This window comes from Danio rerio, chromosome 20, assembly GCF_052040795.2.
Source record: "Danio rerio strain M-AB ecotype USA chromosome 20, GRCz13ab, whole genome shotgun sequence".
Classification (NCBI taxonomy): Eukaryota; Metazoa; Chordata; class Actinopteri; order Cypriniformes; family Danionidae; genus Danio; species Danio rerio.
This window is the reverse complement of record NC_141040.1, coordinates 7,351,458-7,377,089: the sequence shown is the minus strand read 5'-3', so window position 1 is coordinate 7,377,089 and position 25,632 is coordinate 7,351,458. Positions and strand designations below refer to the sequence as shown.

General features: G+C 38.1%; 4 protein-coding genes across 5 annotated transcripts in view; 2 read left to right on the top strand and 2 right to left on the bottom strand.

Moving 5' to 3' along the window:
* dsc2l (desmocollin 2 like) overlaps nucleotides 1–25,632 on the top strand; it is a 1,349,056-nt gene that overhangs the window by 93,138 nt on the left and 1,230,286 nt on the right. The window lies entirely within an intron of this gene.
* The window catches only part of tns3.2 (tensin 3, tandem duplicate 2), an 817,627-nt gene that overhangs the window by 145,601 nt on the left and 646,394 nt on the right, over nucleotides 1–25,632 (bottom strand). The gene's annotated exons all lie outside the window — the stretch shown is intronic.
* dhcr24 (24-dehydrocholesterol reductase) overlaps nucleotides 1–25,632 on the top strand; it is a 65,170-nt gene that overhangs the window by 8,895 nt on the left and 30,643 nt on the right. The window lies entirely within an intron of this gene.
* On the bottom strand, nucleotides 9,965–22,598 carry si:dkeyp-51f12.2. Its single transcript, NM_001386307.1, is given in 2 exon segments — nucleotides 9,965–10,493; nucleotides 22,003–22,598. Coding segments are annotated over 2 exon segments (525 nt in total). The 5' UTR covers nucleotides 22,287–22,598; the 3' UTR covers nucleotides 9,965–10,252.

Genomic DNA, 25,632 nt, shown 5'->3' with positions numbered 1-25,632 from the left:
TTTTCTTGATCTTTTCACATTTAAGGGGTCATAGGAATAACAAAATATTTTGTAAATACAGAACTTAAAACTTTATTGCTAGTCTAAAACCTGCTTGAACCCCAGTTTGGTTCACTTCAAGACAGGTCCGTTGGCCAGAATTAAACTTGCTGGTGGTGTTTGTGGTGGACTGAGCTCCAGATCAAGAGGTGTACTTCCTCAACAATGTTTTAATGGATTGCTGAATGGCCCAAACAGCCGAGGACTCTTGGGTGGCAGCCATGACGAAATGTGACTCTGGAGTAGAACTCATGTTAAATTTCACCTTCACGTCCCCTACAGTGAAGGGACATCCACAAATAGATTAAATCAATATGCTATGCCAGGGTCAGACTTGGGTCTTTTACTGGCAACATCTGGCTGATGTCCTCATCATCCCACTCTAGAAGCAGTCCGTAAGCCTGACTGCTTACAATGAAGAATGTTGTCTCCAAAAGAGGATGGAGGAAATGTTCACTGTCAAAATTTTCCAAGACCCATGAAGATTCATCTACAAATAATGAATGTTTTTGGAGCAAGGAAACAAGACAAAAAACTTAAAAGTTTCCATTCTGGTTGCTCAAAGGAGAGTCCTTCAAGAACAGTTTTTGTACAGGCATACAAACAGACAATTGGGTATAGACCAATTACCAGAGCCAGACGGAATCTGCAGATGTTTTTTTCTATTTCTGCTGAGAATTTTGGTAAAAATCTGCGGAATTATTTTGGGAGTGTCCTGCAGAGTATCATAACTAAAACCTTAATATATTAAATAAAAAATAATAAATTAATGAATAAAAACTGAATAAATTTAGATTTACACATTTACTCAAGTAAATAAACAGAATTAATGATGGCCTAAAAATCTGCAGAAATCTGCGAAATTCTGCGCGCGCAGATTCCTTGTGGGCCTCCCAATTTCCAACCTATGTCACTCATGATGTCACACGGGGTCCCCGGTTGCAAAAAAGACCGGCTGCAATAGTAAACATGTCGGGTAGGATGCCAAATTCAAGTCCAAAGATAGAAAACTTAACTTTTACTATACAGCACACTGCTTTAATGCCAACTGCAGACGTCTTTGGCTAAAAGGGAGCTGAATGAAGGGACGGCTTAATTAGAAAAGCTGGACTCCGCAGTTCTCATGTCATATCAGGTAAGTTCACGCTATGCTGAATCATACACATTACTCATTTTTTTTTTGCAACAGTGATTTCACCAAAATCAGTTACATATAGTTTATTAAACTGCGGACACTGAATGCTAAGAATGAAACAAGTTATTAAGGTCAAATTGGCTTTAAATTCACACATTCATTCATCTTGTGACACACTCCCTATACTGTATACCATGGCACTTTGAATATTCAGTCTGAAATAACCTGCAAGTGTGACTTGAAAACAACATTAACACTGTTTGTTTGACTGAACAATGTTGTACTTTGATAGTTATTGGCTGCTAATATGATTTCGCTGTTTAGAGTTTGCAAAAAATACTTTTATGAAATTAAATTATTAAGGAGAAAGTCCGAATGTGCGAATATAAAACCAACCTTACCTCTGTGTGTAAGTTCATATACCCGGCCGTACAGGTGCAGTTCGCTGTCAGAATGCAGTTGTTTTGCTTGTTGATGATTACCCAGGACTTGTATAATGTTAACTCTGATAATGATAGCCCTACATAGTGTTGAATCTGGTAATCATGGAGCATTATTTCTTGCACATGACCACACAGAACAACATTGTTGGCATCCAAAGTCTTGTAGAACTTTAACTTCTCTCTTGTAAAACACTTGGAGCTTTAATGAGATTGTATATTTTGGGGCTGGATGCTTGGCCACTTATCCAATATCCAATTGGAGGGTGCTATCACAAATGGACCTGTCAGATGAACGCTGCTCACTTTAACGTTAATTTTGCCAAATCACTGTGCTTATCACTGGGTAACAAGCTGTTTTAATACGCTGAAAGCATTATGTAAATAATATATATATATATATATATATATATATATATATATATATATATATATATATATATATATATAATATGTAATCAATATATCTTATTTCTAAGACAACAACAAACTCTGTTCTGCATCGGATAACATTCCCTCGCTGTAAATGCTAGCGCTCCCGTTTTTTTTTTCTGCCACCTTGCTGTGCACGCATCCTGAATGTTTACAAACAGGGTAATTGGTCTATTGTTTTTAGTCATTGTTCTAAAAGGTTTTCTTTAAAAAATAATTACATGAACGTAAACTTGTAGACCCCCCCACCCCCACCCCCAAACACACGCACACACACTTTTGAAATGTCCACTACACCCTGCTATTGATACTCAACTCTTTGTCCGCACAATGTTCCTGCAACTAGCAATGTTGCACAACTGATTAAAAACTGATGTTGGATTAGATCAAGAAGCACCTACATTTGGTGCATTAACTTTAGATTGCTTTAAAAGTATACACTTATATACTTTCTACACTTATATACTGTATACTTTCACGTATACCATACGCCCCTGTAAAGGTCTATATTGTTATACAAGACAATATTATGGATAAATTCAAATGGCAATATATGTTACATGTTAATCAGCGCTAGAGGGCCTTTCTGTATCAGATAACATCACCGAAAAGCAGCATCCAAGTCATTTAAGTGATTTTTAATTTAATTACATTTGAGAGTGGGAGAAAGGAAGACGAGATGGTGCAAATCCAGAGGGAGAAAGGTTATGGGTGGAAAAGCAAAATTATCTACATGTTTGTGCCTAGAGATAAAGCTGAACATGGCTGCATGAAAATACATGCATTCATTTCTTTCAAGTGAATAAGGCTTTCTCCTTCAGGCCTTTTTTTGTACATTACATAAACTTCATTTACATTTTCTTTTAAGTCTTTCAGTTTGTGCTGAAAATGTAAAAATTGTGAAATGTAAAGTTCTTTAAGTGATATCAAAATATGCAACATAAGGATGCTAGTATACTATACTGTATGAGGGATTGGGATTTCTGATACATGAAATATTGAGTTTGAAATACAATACAAAACAAAGCGTCTGTTTTGAAGCAAAATTATTAGTTTAAAAGAACCAAGTCATAGAAATAATTCTCATCACAAAAACTCATCAAAAAGGAAATTTCACAGTTGGGATAAATTGTATAAACTTTTTAGGGTTACACATAATCGATTTGTGTTAGGACAGCATGAAGGAATTAAGTTACTTTTATTCGTTTTATAATTAGAGGTTGCATATGAGGGGCGCTGATCGACGCACAGCATTCATGAAAAGAAAATGAATGCAGACATTTTCATATTAATTTTAACATGCTTTCAAGATTAAAAATATGAGAATTATGGGAAAATACCTATTACCCGGCAAAGACGAGAGGGTTGTCATGCATGAAGTGAAGTGTTTGTCGAACAACAGTTTTGCGGGGGAACGCAAAAACTTTCAAAAATATGTTTACCTTTCAGTCAGTTTTTTTTTCTCCCACCCATTGTTTTTTTTTTCCGCCCATTTTTTTTCTCCACCATCACGTCCCTTACAGGTCTCTGTACAATATACTGTTATGTATTGTCATAAAAAGAAAAATGCTATTGAATTACAAGTAGGGCTTCACGGTTTACCGGTACTGTGGTAGTATCATGACATGGCTCCAAAATACTGACGTTGCCACTGTAGTTTGTAAATGGTAGAATCGTCATTAATGGTATTTCTACAATACACAACGTTGCATGTGGAAAAGTCACTAAATGCTCACACGTTTGTGCAACCTTTTGTTTTAAAGTCTTCTAAAGTTGCAAAACTTTGTACAATTTGCACTTTTTATGGTAGCCTATTGCATATTTTCTGATGCTTCATTTCTGAATCCGTTCATCTCTGCGCTTGTCAATATGATTTAATAAGAAAACATTAGATGAAATCCACAAAATAGCAACAAGAAACATTGAAACAAATTTTGACCTTCATAAAGCCTAGGTTTGTTGGAAACATGCTCTTTTTGAAATTAATTTCATTTGGTATAATTTGTATATTTAATGTATTTTTTGTTGGTATGAATACATTTTGGGTGATGCAGTTTTCACAGTAGGTAGTGCTGTCGCCTCACAGCAAGAAGGTCGCTGGTTCGAGCCTCGGCTCAGTTGGCGTTTCTGTGTGGAGTTTGCATGTTCTCCCTGCGTTCGCGTGGGTTTCCTCCGGGTGCTCCGGTTTCCCCCACAGTCCAAAGACATGCAGTACAGGTGAATTGGGTAGGCTAAATTGTCAGTGTATGAGTGTGTGTGAGTGAATGAGAGTGTGTGGATGTTTCCCAGAGATGGGTTGCAGCTGGAAGGGCATCCGCTGCGTAAAAACTTGCTTGATAAGTTGGCAGTTCATTCTGCTGTGGCGACTCTGGATTAATAAAGGTACTAAGCCGACAAGAAAATGAATGAGTGAATACATTTTAGGTGAGGAGACATGCAAATACTTTTTTCAATAATATTCATCTTATCGGCTTAGTCCCTTTATTAATCCGGGGTCGCCACAGCAGAATGAACCGCCAACTTATCCAGCACATTTTTACAGCCACAACCCATATCTGGGAAACAAAACCAGCACACACACAAGTATTTTAAAGACGTGTATCCAAAAGGAAAAAATATAATGGAAGTCAATGGAATGGGACCAACAACGGTTTGGTATGGTATAAAAGAAAAACTTAACTTAACCTTTTTTTAAATTATAAGTATTCCATAAACGACACCACCATTGGGAGCATTTTTACACTGACATATTATACTCTCAACCAAGAACCAGCCTGTGGGATTTACAGAGATTTATTTTATAGTGTGAGACAGAAACAAACATTCTTTTTATCCTTCCACTTTGTCAGTGGTGGTAGTTTGATGTCCACCTGTTACTGTGTCCATCTGTACTGCAAGACTAGTGCAAAACTGTAATATCATACAATGTTTACTTTTCATAATGAACAAAAACAAGTTGGAGTCTGGTTTGTACTGTACTTATATGTTCCATAAAAGAAACAGCAAGCACAGCATTTCTAAAACTGTTGAGCATGCACACTTAATCGTAAACAACACTGTGGATAATTCATCCCAATTCAAACTAAACACACACAAATGCAAAATGTTAGGGCAGTGTTTCCCAGCAATACACATTTTCAACCTCTCCCTAATCAAACACACCTGAATCAGCTTATCAAAACATTAGAAGAGACTTCAAAAACCTGAAATAAATGAGTGAGATAAGGGAGACATCTAAAATATGTACTGTTAATGTGCCTCCAGGAACAGGGTTGGGGAACAGTGTTGGAGAATATCCAGAAGTGCCCTTGTTAATGATGGATATGATCGTAATGGGCAAGGCAGAGGAAGTCGTGGCTGTGAATGTTTTATAATGTTTCAAACAATATTAACAGGGCATTAGTTCATCTTTAAGCTCAGTAATGCTGTGTGAGGAGTTTTTCCAGCACAATTGTGCCACAATGTGTGCCTTATGAATAAATCATCTCTCCGGCTACATCTGAAAAGACATTGGATCTTCATAATCGTGTGCTTATTATCAAATGAAAAAATATTCTATAAATTAAACGCAGTGCTTCGCCCTGAGAGTACAACAATGAATTAACATACAAAAAAATTAATAAAAATTCATAAAAAATTAAAATACAAACCGAAAAATGTACTTTTTTTGCCAGGTTATTCATTCATTTTTACTGACGTTTCAGATAACTATAAAACTAAACTGAAGAGCTGTGCAAAACTGAAATACATGTAAAACACCTGCAAAAAATGTATACGGATAATGGCTTCATATTAATACATTGCATTATTTTTATATTACAACTAAAAAACTTTTTGGTCTAGAAAATTATATATATATATATATACTCACACAGTTGAAGTCAGAATTATTAGCCACCTTCGATTTTTTTTTTCTTCTTTTTTAAATATTTTCCAAATGATGTTTAACAGAGCAAGGACATTTTCACAGTATGTCTGATAATATTTTCTCTTCTGGAGAAAGTCCTATTTGTTTTATTTCGGCTGGAATAAAAGCAGTTTTGTATTTTTTATCAACCATTTTAGGGACCAAAATTATTAGCCCCTTTAAGCTATATTTTTCTCTATAATCTACAGAACAAACCACTGTTATATAACTTGCCTAATTACCCTAACCTGCCTAGTTAACTCAATTAACCTAGTTAAGCCTTTAAATGTCACTTTAAGCTGTATAGAAGTGTCTTAAAAATATCTAGTAAAATACTATTTACAGTCATCATGGCAAAGATAAAATAAATCAGTTATTAGAAATGAGTTATTAAAATTGTTATATTTAGAAATGTGTTGAAAAAATCTGCTCTCCATTAAACAGAAATTGGGGAAAAAATAAACAAGCGGTCTAATAATTTAGGCGGGCTAATAATTCTGACTTCAACTGTGTGTATATATATATATATGGTAACTCTACAATGTAGAGTTACCAGAAACTTGTAGTATTGTCAGCTAAGTGAACGAGTTGTTCATAACGGGGATTCATTCACAAACGAATCGCTCCCTTCATCAGAATGAAAAGTGAAAGCTGGAGAGGAGGTGTGTTTCAGGACATGGATTAGACCAAATTTAAAAGGTAGGGAGGATAATTTCCATGCACACAAGCTCTATTAGCAATGCCCGTGCGATCACTTATCTATCGATGTAGAAAAGTGATGTAAAATGATACTTTTCATCATTTAAAAAAATATTTGCATACTGACCTTCGGGAAAACTCCTGATCATAGATATACAGTTGAAGTCTCTCCCCCAAACCCCCCCCCCCTGTTTATTTTTTTCCCAGTTTCTGTTTAACGGAGAGCTGTTTTATTTTTTTTTTCAACACATTTCTAAACCTAATAGTTTTCATAACTCATCTCTAATAACTGATTTATTTTATCTTTGCCATGATGACATTAATTAGGTTAACTAGGCAGGTTTGGGTAATTAGGTAAGTTATTATATAATGATGGTTTGTTCTGTAGATTATCTAAAAAAAAATAGCTTAAAGGGACTAATAGTTTTGTCCTTAAAATGGTGTTTAAAAAATTCAAAACTGTTTTTATACTGGCCAGAACAAAACATGTAAGACTTTCTCCAGAAGAAAAAATATTGTCAGACATACTGTGAAAATTTCCTTGCTATGTTAAACATCATTTGGGAAATATTTAAAAAAGAAAAAAAAAATTCAAAGAGGGGCTAAAAGTTCTGACTTCAACTGTATATATGTGTATATATCTCTGACTTTGGGTGGCCAGTCCTATTGTCCAGTCCAGTTATTGTCTACACCTGCTCAACAGAAAGAGCTGCGATTGGCTTTAGAAATGAAAGCACTGTTCACCGATGCAGGAAGAACAGCTGCGGTTAAAGTCTGTATGCCCATAATACGTCCCTGAGTGATGCAATCTCAGCTTGCATCATAAAGGCTGCATCCAGATACTATTCAAGAGGAGAGGAAAAGTTACCTCACAAACTGGCCAGCGGGTCAAATATCCAAAGTGAGAGATAAAGCTGGAGTTGTACAGCATTTCTTCGTAGTAGTGAAATACGTTATTTACTCATGTGCTGTGCCGCCTTCATTGTAGTAAGAGCGTTATTTACTCGCCCTCGCCTGCTTCGCCATAGTATTCTACTGCGATGTCGCGCATAGGAGATAAATGACGCCAGTACGTAATAACCGGTTATGATCTATTACTAAACCAATATCAATAATGGCCCGTTTCCACTGAGTGGTACGGTACGGTTTCGGTTTGGTACGCTTTTATGGCCGTTTCCACTGTCAAAAGGCGTACCGAACCAAACCATACCGTACCACTTTTTCGGGACCCTTTCAAAAGGTCCCAAACACAAGAAAGGGTACCAAAAGGTGGAGCTAGACTCGCAGCTGAACGCTATTGGTTTACAGAAGACATGCGTCATTCACTTACAACAAGCCAGAATGTAAACAAAGGACCCGCCATGTTTGAAATACACAGCGAGAGATTACAGCGGAATTATATATTCATATATCATCGTCCTGATGAACAGCCACACAGCCATGGAGTAGAGCAAAATTTACCCTGTGCCTCGCAGTTTTTTTTACGAGCCAGTCTTATGCCTGAGCGGTTTCGCTTTCTTCCTTGCGCTTACCGCGCGTCTAACGTTATATCTGAAATAACAAACTTATTGATAATAAGTATAGTTCAAAATATGAACTGGGAATGATGGAATGACTCTCTAACAGAGGCTACATGACGTGCTGCTGAAGATTACAGACACAGATGAGAGGTTTTCACTGACTGTGGGCTATACTTTGTGTTGTTTTGAACCTAATTAAGAACGAAATGTATGATGTGAGTAGTTTTTCTGTAGTTGGTAACATATCGGAGACTGTATGGGGCTGTATGTGTTCATATATGTTCATTTATTTATTTATTTATTTTATATAATTACAGACGTTACAGTAGGCTATTTCACACCGTCATTGATCTGCAGTTATAATCAACTCCTGTTTATAGAAAAGTTAGTAATAAACATTTATACAGAAGTATTTATGTGTATGAAGCATCTGTTTTGTTAGAAGTGCTTTCAATATGATTTGTGAATGACCTGTGCAGCTGTACTGTAGACATTTCCTCGAGCGAGAATGATGCGACTGAAACTTTCTGTCTTGCACCACGCCCTCCAAAAGGGTACCCTTTACAGTGGAAACGCAAGCCTGATAAAGGTGACCCGTACCGACCCGAACCGTACCGTACTGTACCAGTCAGTGGAAACGAGCCATAATTTTGACACCCCTAGTAAAGAGTAGCGATGCAGCATATAAAAAATCTATCAGAGTAAAAGTATTAAACTCATCGAAAATATGGACTGAAGTAAAAGTGGAAGTAGGAGGAAAAAAAAACAATACTCCAGCAGAGTACAGATACAGCTTTTTAGTACTTAAGTACAGTAGTGAAGTAGTTCTACTTTGTTACTATACATCTCTGGTTGGCAAATTATTCCATTGTGCGACCCCTGATAATTCAGGGACTAAGCCGAAAAGAAAATGAATGAATAAATGAATGAATACTTTCCTAATATATTCAATTTGGTAATATACTAATTTTTGCACCAAGATCTTCAGTTATTTTATTTGATTAGCTTCAGTACTGGCAAATGCAATGTGTACAGTGTGTACACGCATATGTAATTGTATAGTATTCTATTGACCTCATTCTCCAATGTGGAAGTGCGCTCATTTCTGTGATTGTCCTAGAACCTTTGATTGAGTTGCCTATGGGAGAAACCACTAGGAATAATAAATATCAGATAATGGTCAAACTACTGGCTCTACAAACAAGTGTGTTCATTACTAGACATAAAAAGTAAAAAAAATATAATGAGAAAATATCAGTTTGCAACATAAGTGGGTATCGCTGTCGCCTCACAGCAAGAAGGTCGCTTGTTCGAGCCTCAGCTGAATCAGATGCACTATAGATTTATTGAATAAGCTAATTTGGCCGTAGTATGTGTGTGTGTGTGTGTGTGTGTGTGTGTGTGTGTGTGTGAGTGAGTGAGTGAATGAGTGTGTATGGGTGCTTCCCAGTGCTGGGTTGCGGTTGGAAGGGCATCCGCTGCATAAAACATATGCTGGAATAGTTGGCAGTTCATTCCGCTGTGGCGACCCTTGATAAATAAGGGAGTAAGCCTAAGGAAAAGGAATGAATGAATGAACATCAAGCAGCATGACAAGCTGTTTTTAACATCTAATGAAGTCTCAAGCTAAAAGATTCAAACGGCGGCCTGCTCAAACATTAAGAATAAGGTCAATAGAATGTATTAATTAAAAAGAAAGATATGTAAGGAGTGTATCTCATTTATGCTGGGCACAGTATACTGTATATACACATATAGCCAAAAAATATTTATTTACACACCTAAAAATAAAAACCTCCTGCATTAGATTGTTTATTGAGAGATTAAACACTTACTTTCATCAGCTTCAGCTTCCATGTACAGGTTTTAGATTTAGAGTTCATTTTACTTGGGGAAAAAAAGTGTAGAATTCAACATTTCTGTCTACATAATGCTGTAAACACAGAATTAAGACTCAAGAATCATCTCAAGAATGCCTGTCCTGGACAAGCTGTGGATTGTCAATGCCTGTTTTGCACTTCTTATTGAATATTTCAGGCTGTGTTCCGCTCCTTATTTTGAGATGCACATGGTCTAGATATCACACTTCGAAACTGATCTCCCTTGAGCGTCCAAACAGAGGCTCAGTGAGGAGGTGCGTGTCTGAGAAGCTGCGTCTCAGCTGTGTGGAGCTCCTGGTGGTTTTGATGGCCACTTCATATGGCGGAGGAGGCTCCAAGTCCCAGTGAGGCGGCCGGACACGACTGGTAGGACTGAAACACGTTGGCTCCATTGGTGGATAGTCCAAATCTTCACCGTATACACCTCGTCTTTGCAAAGTCCTACAACACACAAGAACACCGTACAATTAAATGACAAAACGTGTATCTAAAATACTTTTTGAAGTGATTCTTGCAGTTTTGATAAATTCCAGTGTTATGGATGGGACATTTGCCGTTAACAGCATATTGAAACATCTGTAACACACTTTACAATAAGGTTTCATTAATCAATAGCCGCGTTTCCACTATCACGCCTAAAGCGAGCCAGCCAGGGCCAGTCGCATTTCCACTGTCACTTCCAGGGCCTGATCGGACCAAAGCGGAGCTTTCTTGGGGCCAGCTGTCACGGTCGGTGAGGGGAAAAAAGGGGACGAGGACCCAAGCGCAAAGTGAATAAGTATTTATTTATAACAAAATAAAATAAACGGCAAAATAAACAACCCTGAGGGGGAAAGACACTAAAAAACAAATAGACAAACAAACTTGGCAGGGCTGGACACAGCAGGACAGGGAAAAATTGACAACGAACTGCCACAGGACAGCAGACATGAGGAGTTTATAAACTGTAGGAAATTTAACACATAATTAACTAATAATGGGTTAACAAGGAGGGTGGGACTTGACAATAGACGGGAGAGCGCATGACACAGAGACAACACATGCTTCATCTCAGCGTCAACCAAAACCGAAAGCAACTACACGAAGACGCTGAGAATAAAGCAGCACGATGCTGACAGAACAACACAAACACGAGTACAAGAGCGCGCACACGGAGACACACACAATGACAGCAACAAGTGCTCGACCCAAGAAAACTCGAGCCGAGCACAACAGGACAGGACTAGACATGACTAGTGTCCGGACTCTGCCACTAAAACAAGAATTTACATGACCAGAGTGGCAGAACCCTGACACCAGCGGCCAGCCTTTTTCGGCTCGCCGAATACCTTGGTCAAAAGAGGGCCAACTGGGGCTTCAGGGCGGAGTGAAAGGAGAGGCGGACTTTACCAGAGTCTGTTAAAGATGGCGTGCCGTCATTACACTAGTTTTCCGACCGCACACGAGTACATGTGCCAAACAAATAAATAAATAAGGGAAAAAAAACATAGCTGAAGTTTAACCTTATAGGCAAGGGGTCTTTTTGCTTATAATTGCCCTTATGTTTCCCTTTTAAATGTAAGGCTGTTGCATAAAATAATAAAGTTTTAATTTATATGTGAGTTTTCTTCACTGCGTTCTCTGTGTTATAATTACACACAATAATATTAAAAACACAGCAGCCAGTAAATGTTGTCGAGAGTTTTTGTCAAGTTTAAAAGGTGTGTTTGTGCCAACACAATCTCACGGCAATTCGTAACTTTTTGTTTTAGTGGCTAATTCGTATGAATTCGTACGATCTTATTCATACATTTTAGTACGATTTGCTCATCCCCCAATGACGGTTGGGGTTAGGGGTGGGGTTAGGTGCCACGCCTCATTTTTAAAATCGTACAATTTCGTACGACTGAATTCGTACGAATTCTCCACTAAACTGCCAAAACGTAAAATACTTATGAACCGCCAAGGAATGAACCGCCAAGTTTTTACGCAGCGGATGCCCTTCATCTCTGGGAAAACACCAACACACACTTATACACTACGGACAATTTAGCCTACCCAATTCCCCTGTACCGCATGTCTTTGGACCAAGGGTAAGGCAAGGGGACCTGATGATGGCATGACATGTTGTTTGTTTAAGGATTTGCTGAGGAGCTCACACCAGCCTGGCATCACCTTTTTCAGCTCTTAATCAATATGCATACAGTGCAAGACTTTTAAAATTAAAAAAATCTATAGTAATTCCTATCCAAACAAATGTGTGTCCACAGAACAATGACTATAGTCCAGTTGCCCTAACATCAAATCTTATGAAATCATTTATTTTCCTTCGGCTTAGTCCCTTTATTCATCAGGGGTCGCCACAGTGCAACTCATGCAGCATTTGTTTTACACAGCGGATGCCCTTCCTGCTGCAACCCAGCCCTGGGAAACCCCCATTCACTCTCATATTCACACACATACACTATCATTCTTAGATCAGTAATCATTTTGCCTATAAAAGTAAGTGTGCCAAGATGCAATATCTACATTAAAACATCTTGTTTTAAAGTTGCATGTTATATATATGTTTTCTTTCATTGGTGATGTACGTAGGGCTACACAATATATAGTTTGAGCATCGATATCGCAATGTGTGTATTTGCACATCGCAGGATTAATGTCTGTCTGTCTGTCTGTCTGTTTGTTTGTGTATGTATGTATTTATTTATTTATTATTTTTTTATTTATTATAATTTAATTTAGCCGGCAGCTAGCTCTCTACAACTCTCACACGGTTACCATGGTTACCCACTGAAGGTGTGCCCTCGACCCAACCCCTGCTTTTTGGTATAGTCCGGCCAGCTATTTGGTACAGTCCCCATGCGCACCAAACCCAACAAGCAACCATCTCCATACCCGCACCCCGCTCTTCAGTTCAGCCAACCACCAGCATGACACCCCGCACACCCACCTCCTTGGTCTCCCGGATTTTATGAACCAAATGTTGGCAGGTTTGCATCAGAAAGCTAGGTAGTGGTAGTGAGGCCTCCTTTCTACCAATCAGCTGGTGTGTGGTGTGTAGTCTGGCACATTATGGCTGCCGTTGCTTCATCCAGATGGTTGCTACACAATAGTGGTGGAAGATGAGATTACCCCCAATGTGTAAAGCACTTTGAGTATCTAAAAACACTATATAAATGTAAGGAATTATTATTAGTAGATGCACTGCATAGAAAAAGACTTGATCATCCCAGTCAAACTAAATGAATAAAATATTTCCAAATAGACCTTTTAAATCAACTGGTTAAATTATATTCATATAGCATTATATTCATTCATTCATTTTCATGTCAGCTTAGTCCCTTTATTAAACAAGGGTCGCCACAGCGGAATGAACTGCCCACTTATCCAGCAAGTTTTTACACAGCGGATGCCCTTCCAGCCGCAACCCATCTCTGGGAAACATCCACACACACATTCACACACACACACTTATACACTACGGACAATTTAGCCTACCCAATTCACCTGTACCACATGTCTTTGGACTGTGGGGGATACCGGAGGACCCGGAGGAAACCCACGCGAAGACAGGGAGAACATGCAAACTCCACACAGAAACGCCAACTGAGCCGAGGTTCGAACCAGCGACCAAGCAACCTTCTTGCTGTGAGGCGACAGCACTACCTACTGCGCCACTGCCTCGCCATCGCATTATATATCGCGGCCAAACAAAATATCGCAATGTCAGATTTGTCCAATATCGTGCAGTCCTAACGTATAGCAAACCTCTTTTTCCAGAACCAATTTCTGGAGACAATAAATGCTACATTGACCTTAAATAAGAACTCTCCCCTGCTGAAAAATCCAGCGTAAACCGCAGCCTGGTTGGCTGGTTTTATGACCAGGCTGGTTTTAGAGGGGTTTTGGCCATTTCCAGGCTGGTTTCCAGCCATTTCCACCCTGGTCTTAGCTGGTCAGGCTGGAAAATGACCAGCTAAATCCAGCTAAAACCAGCTTGACCAGCCTGGTTTAAGCTGGACATAGCTGGTTTGGGCTGGGCTCCCAGCCTGGCTAGGCTAGTCAAGCTGGTGTTAGCAGGTCATCTCCCAGCCTGACCAGATAAGACCAGGCTGGAAATGGCTGGAAACCAGCCTGGAAATGGCCGAAACCCCTCTAAAACCAGCCTGGTCGACCAGCTTAAACCAGCCAACCAACCTAGGCTGGTTTAAGCTGTTTTTTTTAGTAGGTTCTATAAAAAAATATTTTATTTTACGTTTTTACATTTATGAGGGCAATGCCGCATTATGGATGTGACATCTGTCTGTTATGGATGTGACAGATGTGAAATTGACACTTGTGTGACTGTGGTAAATCAAATAAAAATAGTTTAAAAACGTTGACAGAAACATTTTTAAGTATTTTATTACAGTACTGTAAAATACAAGTCTACACGATTTATAAGTGGTTTCGATTTATGTTTGCATGAAATTGCTTGTTTACAGTTAGACTTGCGCCTGGAAAGGTGGTATATACTGTTTATCATCACTAGAGGGCCTTTCAGTATCAAATGACAGCACAAAGGAGCAGACTCTTAAGTAATCTAAGTGATTTTTAATGACATCCCAGGGTGAAAGAAAGGAAAGAGAGATGACACAAATCCAGAGGGAATAAGGGTTATGGGTGGAAAAGTAAAATTATCCCTGCTAGCTCTTATAAAAAGCTGAAAGAAATATAAGTGTGCATTATTTCATAGAAAAAAAAAGCTAGAGATATTTATGCATCCATTTTTAGTCATTTATATGAAGGAGAATATAGAAATTTTTCAAGGTTTTCTTTTTTTAGGTCCTTGATTTTATTTTACACTGCACATGTCATAAAATGTCCAATATGTTTTTTAAAACATTGGGTAAAATCCAATAGAAAATCAGATTAACATCTAAGCTAAAACATAGCGGAGGGCTTAAATACATCAGAAAACAAAATCAAAAAGTAACAGAACAGATGCAAGGTAGTTACCATCTAGTGGTGGAAAGTGATAAAGTGCAAGTAGAGCAAAAGTATACCTTTTAAATACTACTCAAAGTATGAATAAAATGTAGCCCTTAAATAATAACAAATATATATATATTGTTGTAAACCTGTAAGACCTGAAATATCAAAAATCAGACGGAAAAATAACATTTTCTGGAACTGATATGTTTTTTATACTATCTAGCAAAATCAAAAGAAAAATGCTATATACATACATCAGGCATTTTGTGCAACAATGTTTATTTTATTTACATACATATATATATATATATATATATATATATATATATATATATATATATATATATATATATATATATATATATATATATATATTGCCCTTAGTATTTTGATAACAGAGAACATTTCAGGAAGTTTTTCTCTGTTTTTTCTTTTTTTTTGCATTAAATATTTTACAGTGTTTTATTATTTCACTTTGTGGTAGGCATACTAGCAGTTTCAGCCCTTGTTCAGGCAAGGATTCACTTTACACCTACAGAAGTTTGAAGGATTGCAGGAGCAGTGCTTTTATTCGTGTCAGGTTTCTCTATGTTGGAAAATGATCAGTTTCAATCCTTGTAACATAAAAAGACACAGTTCAGACTGAACTTTTATAAGGTCCAATTATTGTAAAAATTACTGTAAGTCACTAATTAGATGATTACTTAAATCATCTAAATATTGTGTGTTTGCATTGTAGTAGGTATGACATAGATTACGTTACAAAAATGTGACATGATTGTTTAGGAATAAAGCACCTTATATACCTGTTGTTCAACTTTGATACGTGCATTTTCAACACAATTCATTTATTCATTTTCTCCTTAGCTTAGTCCCTTTATTAATCTTGGGCACCACAGCGGAATGAACCGCCAACAGAATATGTTCCAGAATATGTTTTACGCAGCGGATGTCCTTCCAGTTGCAACCAATCACTGTGGAACACCTATACAGACTCATTTACACTCATACACTACAAACAATTTTAGCATACCCAATTCACCTGTATTGCATGTCTTTGGACTGTGGGGAAAACCGGAGCACCCAGAGTAAACCCATGCGAACGCGGGGAGAACATGCAAACTCCACACAGAAACATTAATTGGCCCAGCAGAGGTTTGAACCCGTGACTTTCTTGCTGTGAGGCGACAGCACTACCTACTTACCAACACAATTTATTTGTCATTCATTCATTTATTTTCTTGTCGGCTTAGTCGCTTTATTAATCCGGGGTCGCCACATCGGAATGAACCGCCAACTTATCCAGCAAGTTTTTACGCAGCAGATGCCCTTCCGGCCGCAACCCATCTCTGGGAAACATCCACACACACACTCATACACTATGGACAATTTAGCCTACCCAATTCACCTGTACCGCATGTCATTGGACTGTGGGGGAAACCGGAGCACCCGGAGGAAACCCACGCGAAGGGAGGGAGAACATGCGAACTCCACACAGAAACGCCAACTGAGCCGAGGTTCAAACCAGCGACCCAGCAACCTTCTTGCTGTGAGGCGACAGCACTACCTACCGCGCCACTGCCTCGCCCCGATTTATTTGTAACAAAAAAAAAAAATAATTAAGTAATTATAAACAATTTGTCTTTAAATTAGCAAATAGTTTCCAGCCAAAAAGCACAAGAGTAATTCAACGAGAGCAGCCTTTTTGAAAAGGTGAAGAAGTCCTTGCACTGCCTGCACTGTCATGAAAATCCACAAGAGGGCAAAATACAAGTATCAAATTATATACAACAGGTTTTCAAGCCAAAAATTAATCAGGTTGATATTCAGGTCTTAGAAACTTGTGTGTCAAATATGATACGTGCAGTTTTTAATGTCGTTTAAATCGTTAGCCATTCATTGACTATAAATGTAAAATGTGAGACTAATGTGAGAACACATTATAATAAGCTGACAGAAATCAGGTCGGTTTGTTTATATCAGGGGTGTCCAAACTCAGTCCTGGAGGGCCGGTGTCCTGCAGATTTTAACTTCAACTTGCCTCAACACACCTGCAAGGATGGTTCTAAAAAATCTAGTAAGAGCTTGATTAGCTAGCCCAGGTGTGTCTGATTGGGGTTGAAACTAAACTTTGCAGGACACCGGCTCTCCAGGACCAAGTTTGGACATGCCTGGTTTATATATTTAGCAATATCTTTGTGATCCAAGGAGCAAAAATCTAGCTGTGGAGATTGTTTAGGTTATGCACTTTGAACAGTTTGGTGATTACAGTCATAATCCAGTAGGCATCCTTCCTCTTCTCTATAGTGACATGCAGTCTAAAGAGTCTTGGTTGTTGTGTGTAATGATTGTGTGACTTCTTGAACACTTTTAAAGCTTCCACACTGTACATGTTTGCTGCATTTATGAAGCGTCCTTGTCTTGAAGTCGGTTCGCCTGATGTGATTTTTCCATGCACTATTTGACTGGACAGGATTAAAAGAACTTTTTATTCTACTTAGACAAATAGACATGATTTAGTGAATGCAGGTTGAAGAAAATAGAAGAGTAGAAGTACTGATACAGCACTTAAAATGTCCTCAAGCGAAAAACAGTAATGTAAGTATATGTAATGTACTCAGATACTCAAACAACTGACAAGTAGAAATGGAGAACTAAACCAAAACAGAACCCAGATGTGACATATTTTCTACCACTTGTCCTGATTTCAATAAGAATCCAATGGCAAGTGAAGAGTGGAGGCTCAGGAGGTGGATGAGGGGCAGTTGTGGGAGAGGGAACAAGCATTGAAGACAGGAGACCCCAGGGTGGCGAAGTTGACAGGAATCAAAGACCAGCCAGGATTGAGGCCTATGGTGGAATCGAGGAAGAAGAAAGCCACAATGGAGATCTGACTAATGAAACATCTGATCATTTGGTGTAACCCCACCAGTCCTACGCCACCCAACCCGCTCCGAGCTGGTATCGAACCGGCGACCTTCCGCATGGGAGTCGGTTGCTCTACCAAGGAGGCTAAAGACTAGTTGCTAGTTCTAGCGTCTGTCGCTAGAGCACCTTTAGAGGTCAGAGGAGTGAGGTTTACCTGCACAGAACACACTAGCTGGCCTCCGTTACACTCACCACCCTAAACCTCACTCCCATCTGGGTCACGGCACCAATGTAACCCCACCAGTCCTACACCACCCAGCCTGCTCCGAGCTAGTATCGAACCAACGACTTTCCACATGGGAGTCGGTTGCTCTACCAAGCAGGCTAAAGACCATGGCCTCCAACGTTAGACGCTAGAGCACCTTTAGAGGTCAGAGGAGTGAGGTTTACCTGCACAGCACACACCATAGCTGGCCTCCGTTACACTGGCACCACTGATGGAGGCATAGATGATGGAAATGGAGTCTAAAGTGCAGATGGAGAGTCAATGATGTAGGGTGACACTGCAAGTCCCAAGATCCTAGACAGATTTGACGCCTCATGGGTCTCATGGGCTGTGGAAAACCGTGGTGGAAGATGGAAGATGCGAATATTTGTTACCATACCAAGTGTATGGGCTAACTTGGTTGACATGATGGTTGCTGGTCTCCTTTCCTGTAAACTGCCAAAAACACAATGTTAGCATTAGCTCCTATGCTGTGTTCACACCAAATGTTAATTTACGTACAAAAGTCAGTGAAATAGCCCGTTTCCACTAAGTGGTATGATACGGTTCGGTATGCTTTTATGGCCGCTTCCCCTGGCAAAAGGTAACAAAAAACAAACCGTTCTGTACCACTTTTTGGGTACTTTTTGCAAAGGCTACCTAGCACAACAAAAGGGTATCAAAAGGCGGAGCTATAGATGCGCAGCTAAACGCTATCCGCTTGTTAAGTGTGACGTCACGCGAAGCGGCTTCCGGGTCCAAGTGCTCTATTCAACTGTATGGGTAGACTCGTGAAGTGGTAATAATAAATGTTTACAAAGCGATTTAATACCTTTGAAAATAACGATCGCAATATATATGTCCATGCCTAAAATCCAATGGCCAGAAAGTGATTCATTTTTTGATAAATTGTTAAAATATTGGTATTTGTGATGCAGCAAGCCCAGAGATTGTTGTGTACACTATGACTTTATATAAAATTTACTTTAATGTGTGATATGATTAAAAAGTGATCATAAACAAATGATTTCTCAACTAAGTGGGGGCTTGGACCCGGAAACAGTATTACATACATCACCAACACGTCACCACTTAACAAGCGGATAGACCAGTGGTTCTCAAACTTTTTCATCAAGTATCACCTCAGAAAAAAAAAACTGTCTCTCCAAGTACCACCATAATGAACAGTCCTGAAATACAGTAGCAGGCCCAGTAAAGCAGCTACAGCTCTGTACAGTTCAAAAATGAGGCAGATTCATTCCTGTTATTAAGAATATTATTGTCAGCCACTTTAAACATTATAAATAGTTTGAACAGTAACACTGTACTGTGCCTGTATGTAAAAAAAAGTAAATAAAAAATAAGAACGTCAACATTTAAATTAAAATGCATTTTTACAAAATAAAAACAAAAAGTTACTGTTTTTAAAAAGTAAAAAAAAAAAAACTCCTGTACTTAAATGTAAAGTATTAACATATAGTAGCCTATTTATCAGAACCTGTAAATACAGGCTATATGTCATCATACTCATATATAAATCATTTTTAAATGTGAGTTACAGTAGGCAGTTTCACACTATTATTGATCTGCAGTTATTTTCATGTCCATAGAAAGGTTAGTTTATGGGTTTGTTATAGATAAGTTATGCATTTTTAAACTAGTATTTATGTGTATAAAGCATCTGTTTTGTGAGAAGTGCTTATCATATGATAAGTAAACGACCCGTATAGCTTTACTTTGACATTTCCTTGAGCGAGAAGGACGTCGACTGAAACTTTCTGTCGTACACCACGCCCACCAATACCATTGTTACCCTTTTGGCAGGGGAAACGCAAGCCTGATAAAGGTGACCTGTACTGTACCACTCAGGGGAAACGGGCCATGAATGCGCAAAAAGAGGTAAAGTTTTGTCAGGTGGTGCAAAAGATGTGAATTTGCCAGGAATGCGCAGTATTTGTCACAATCGCATCTACCATGAAAGATACAAAAAAAAACTACGTAATCAGCCTGATCTCATGAGGAAACATAACTATTTTACGTTTTGTTAATTTAGTGGCTAACCAAATACCATCCCCAAACCCAAATCTCATTGAGGGATGAACAAATCATATAATATGTATGAATCAGATCGTTGTAATTCATGCGAATTAGCTAGTAAATCAAAGAGTTACAAAGTTATGAAGTGTCTTCGTCAGATTGGGTGTGAACCCATCATTATGCTTTTTGGCTGAAGGCTGCAGACTTGCCTTCCTTTGTGTCTTTACCAAAATGAAAGATGGGATGGAAGTCCACACTGGAGCAAAAGGGATGGAGGGGACCAGGTAAAGCCAAAGAAGTGAAATCCCATGGTGGAGGCAGGTCAACATCTGATCAACAAGGAGCTGTAAGAATGAGGGAGCCTGATGGAGCCAATGGGATGACGGGCTATGGTGGAGATGAGGGAGCACATGGCTAGGACAGATTCAACGGGTTGGAGGTCTAAAATGGTGCCTGGGCTATAGAGGCTTAGACGAGATCCTCATGCTAACATAGAGCTGGGAGAGAAATACACACATTGTGATCCAGCAGACTGAGGGTGAAGACAAGAGCAAGGGAGGGACTAAGCCAACGAAGGCGGAGCCGATAAAACAGGCTGTCTTTAAACGAGAAGGCAGTGGAGGGGTGGCTGGGTGGAACCGCAAAGAGATTCAGGACTGGACAGAACCGGCAGAAATTCTGGAGATATAAGGCTATACAAAACCAGTAACAAGAAGAAATACAGGTAGAGTTTCTTTCATAGCATCAGGATATAATGTAGTGGCAAGATTTTTTTTTACCAGAATTATGAATTATACTCACTCACCTGATCCGGTCACCTCTTTTGGGCTCCAATGAGAGGGTCAGCCCTTCATGCTGGCATTATAATTGTTGTGGCTTGATGGCTTTGGATTTGGAGTGGGCTTGGCGATGTCCTCCTTGGAGGGTCAGACAGTAAAAGTCCATTGACCTCCATCACCACTCCCTAAATTTGACAAAATTCCCTTGAGGACTGATCATGGGCTTGCTTGCATAGTGGTTCATCAGATTAGCCAGTTCTCTAATGTCTCTCATTTGGTCTTTAAGGGAGCGATCGTTTTGCTCCAAGCAGAGTATTTGGATTGTTGGAAACTCCATTCAAGTGGAAGTAAAAAAAAAAGCAAAACAAAAAGAAAGGAATATTCAGTTAAGATTCGGTCTTCTGTCATGTTTCTGTCAAGTTAAAAAACATATAAATAGTGCAAAATGTGTTTACCGAACAGCGAAAAAAACTGAGACAGGAAAATAGGGGCTTCAATACAGAAATTTTGATGTAGAGTTTGCATTTTCATTTTATACTGAAAATGTCAATGTTTATAATTATTAAAGTAGAAATTGTTATTATAAAAAAAATATTTACAGAGAAAGAGACCTATTAAAGAGAGATAATGAACAGGTTAGTTTGAATGTAGGCTAGATTTCAATATATGTAGACTATTATTTATTCAAAATAATTTTAAATGTTTTAAATGCAAATTTTTAGTTTAATTTTAGTTACATTTTTATTTTTTGCTCAAAACAGCTGTATTAAAATTGGCATATTTTTATGTAGGTGCACATTTATCTTTTATTGATAATAATGCTAAACGTTTTTTACGTATTAATTAGCTAAACTGATGTTACTGCGAGTTTTTATTTATTTATTTATTTATTTATTTTAGAATTTGGGGTTGAAACAGTACATGATAAAAAAACAAAACAAAACTTTTGCTCATGACGAGTGGTTTCATCTCCTGTACCCTGATCTTATCTTAGCGCAGATATGTATCAGACAAGAATTTATTTATGAGACGAGTCTTCACTTACCCGTGCAGAAAGACGGACTGGGACTCGGGGAAGTGGTTTCCGGGCGGTGGGGTGAACAGGACCTGGCTGTAGTCGTGACTGTACTCTTCATTATAAGGCACCGGGTTTCTCTTGCCGTTCATCGCCCAGAAAAGTCCTAATATGAGCATGACCGCCCCGAGCACCACGCAGCACATGCTGAACGCCTGCAGGCGACTTTGGTTAGAAGTTAGAAACGCGGTGGAGCCACCGGTGACTATCAAAAATACTCCAATGAAAATAGCGCCATGGTGTAACGAAGGCATACTGTAAGTTCATATCATTGATCTATCTGGAAAGTTCCTCGGGCATCGCTCTGCTTCAGGATGACATTAAGATTCCAGGGCGAATCAAGTTCCTCAAACGGAGATGCATTGGTTCACTTCTTGAGGAAATTGCATATCCTGTGCGCATTATATGACTGCGAATACATATTTTTCTTTCTTAAGTCTTGGTTCAGGCAATTGCAGTAAAAAAGTGACGAACATAAAGTGCGTTACAGAGATGTTAAACCGGCTGCGCTCGGTCGAGTTGCTGTTTACGCGCATCAGGTTCAGTCTGCGCGCTCGAGTGAGCGCAGCTGCTTTGCTGTCAAACTCCTCTGTCATTTCAAGAGCATCATTAGAGTTCATGCCCCACCCAAGAGCCGTCTGTAGGCCAGATGCTTACTGGCATGATTTATGATTCCCAAGAGAACATGTATCTGCAATTTCTTTAAAACATAGCTTTTTCACATGAATTCATTAGGTTAAAAAGAAAATACAGATGACAAAACATTTCACAAGTTAACCCTTCACTAAAATAAATCTGTGTTATTTCAACCCAATCCTAAGTGTAATATAGACTACCGACTGCTCGGTTATTTTATTATTTTATTAAATTTATAGGACCAGTTTTAACTTAATGTTTCGGTTTGTCAATATTTTACCCATTTTGGGTTGCAACAATCCCGCATTTTTGTGTTTATGGGATGCAAAGTCATGACGTCAAAATAAAAAAAGACAGTGACACATGCCCAAACATTTTAAGTTTTTTTTATTTACAATAATGATTTTATTAATTATTCATTCATTCATTCATTTTCTTTTCAGCTTAGTCCCTTTATTAATCTAGGGTCACCACAGCAGAATGAACCGCCAACTTATCCAGCATATACAGCAAATGCCTTTCCAGCTGCAAGCCATCTCTGGGAAACATCCATACACACTCATTCACTACGGACAATTTAGCTTACTCAATTCACCTATACCGCATGTCTTTGGACTGGAGGACACAGTCCAGAGCACCCGGAGGAAACCCACGCAAACGCAGAAAGAACATGCAAACTCCACACAAAAACGCCAACTGACACAGCCGAGGCTCCAACCAGCGACCTTCTTGCTGTGAGGCGACAGCACTACCTACTGTGCCACTAAATCACCATTTTATTAATTAGATGAACCTAATTTAACTGTAGGCTATAAGGTTTAATAAATAAACACATAAAAGCAAATAACAAAAATGTTGACAAAAAATTAAGAATTAAGTAATAAATACTAAATTCTTAAACATGATTAAAATAAATACAATATCCACAATTAGATTTAGATATTATTCAAATGAATAAAAAAAAATATTTAAATACAATAATAACTAATATTGATAACATTGCACTTTATGTTTTTACTGTTATTCCCTTCAATATTTTACCAAAGTTACATCATGAGCTGACTGTATTTTTTATTATATACTATACAAATAATGGGTGACGCGGTGGCGCAGTAGGTAGTGCTGTCGCCTCACAGCAAGAAGGTCGCTGGGTCACTGGTTCGAGCCTCGATCAGTTGGCGTTTCTGTGTGGAGTTTGCATGTTCTCCCTCCATTCGCGTGGGTTTCCTCGGGGTGCTCCGGTTTCCCCCACAGTCCAAAGTCATCCGGTACAGGTGAATAAGGTAGGCTAAATTGTCCGTAGTGTATGAGTGTGTGTGTGAATGTGTGTGTGAATGTTTCCCAGAGATGGGTTGCGGCTGGAAGGCCATCCGCTGCGTAAAAACTTGCTGGATAAGTTGGCGGTTCATTCCGCTGTGGCGACCCCGGATTAATAAAGGGACTAAACCGAAAAGAAAATAAGTGAATGAATGAATAAACAAGTAATGCAGAATAGGCACATAATCAGGGGCGGATTTAGTGAATTGGGGAGGCCTAAGCAATTCCAGTCAGCCCAAAAGTCTTAATTTGCACCCTATGTATGCATGTATTTTTATTTGTTTGTTTGTTTATTTGTTTGGTTTGAGGACTTTATTTTATATAACTCAATCCTCTTTTCTACATTTGTTCTTAAAAAAGACCCTGAAAACAACTAAAAATAATAAATTGTTTCATTTTTAAAACTAAATGTAATCTGATTTGGAAGAATCTAAATTAGATTAAGTTCATCTAAATTTGTGCAGGCTTAATGATACACTTTTATTTATTAGACCCTTGACTTTACCAAATATGAGAGAAAACAATGTTTTATATAGGATTTATAGATCTAATTTAATTTACTTACATGTATTTATTGGGGCCCCCAAATTTCCTGGGGCCCTAAGCGGCCGCTTACCTCGCTTATTGGTTAAATCCTCCCCTGCACATTTAAAAATGGATAATAAATATCTGATTACAATAAACAAATGTCTAATTAAATAGGCTATATACAATATACTGCAATTTTTAATAGAAATTAAATATTCTCCATTAAATATTCTCAATTTTGTGTTTAAAAGACATCAAGACATCCATACTGTCTTTTTGTCAGTTGCCTATTTTTCACTGTCAGCCCAAATTTGAAATAATGCTTGGTTGGTTTTTAGACAATGCTTTACATTTTAGGATCCATAAAAAAATGTCACTTGCACCTTATTGTTGCATCTGTGGCATCAAAAATATTGAAAACGGCTACCTTGATGCTCAATAAAAATAATTGCATGTCAGAATCTTAAGCATAAATCTTAATCAGTTTGCAAGCAATTTTGTTATAGTCAAATAAAATGTTTTAGAAAATGTAGGCTAACCATAAACTAATAGGATACTTTAATTAAGCCTACTCATAACCATCTGTTATGACAGATAAAACTGTCTTTCCATTTGAAACTTTGGAAAGTATTCCCTATCACTATTTAGTATTATGATAATCCTTAAATCTGACTCGTGCCTTTAATAACCATAGATAATAACTGCCTACAGCAATCAGCAGTCGCCTCATTTCTCAACAGCAGCTTAATAATTATTTTTTTTTAAATAAACTTTTATTTAGAAAAGAAGTAATGTACAATATAAATCAGGAAATAATCTGTAGGTGACTGGAACAAGTACATACAATTACAAAGTGATAACAATAAGTAAAAGAAAGAGAAAAAAAGAGAACAAAAAAAGGAAAAGTACAAAATTAAAAAAAAAAATACAAAAAGCATTAAAGATAACCTACCAGAAGCATGATATTTTCATAAGTTTTTATTAACTTGCAGAATTTTTTAGTTGTTCGATAAATATACAGTATAGCTTTAAGCAAGGAATCATTTTTATTTCAAAAATGGGCAAAGGAGGGATAGGATTTAAGAAATTTTTGTTTGCCAATAAAGAATTTTGCATATA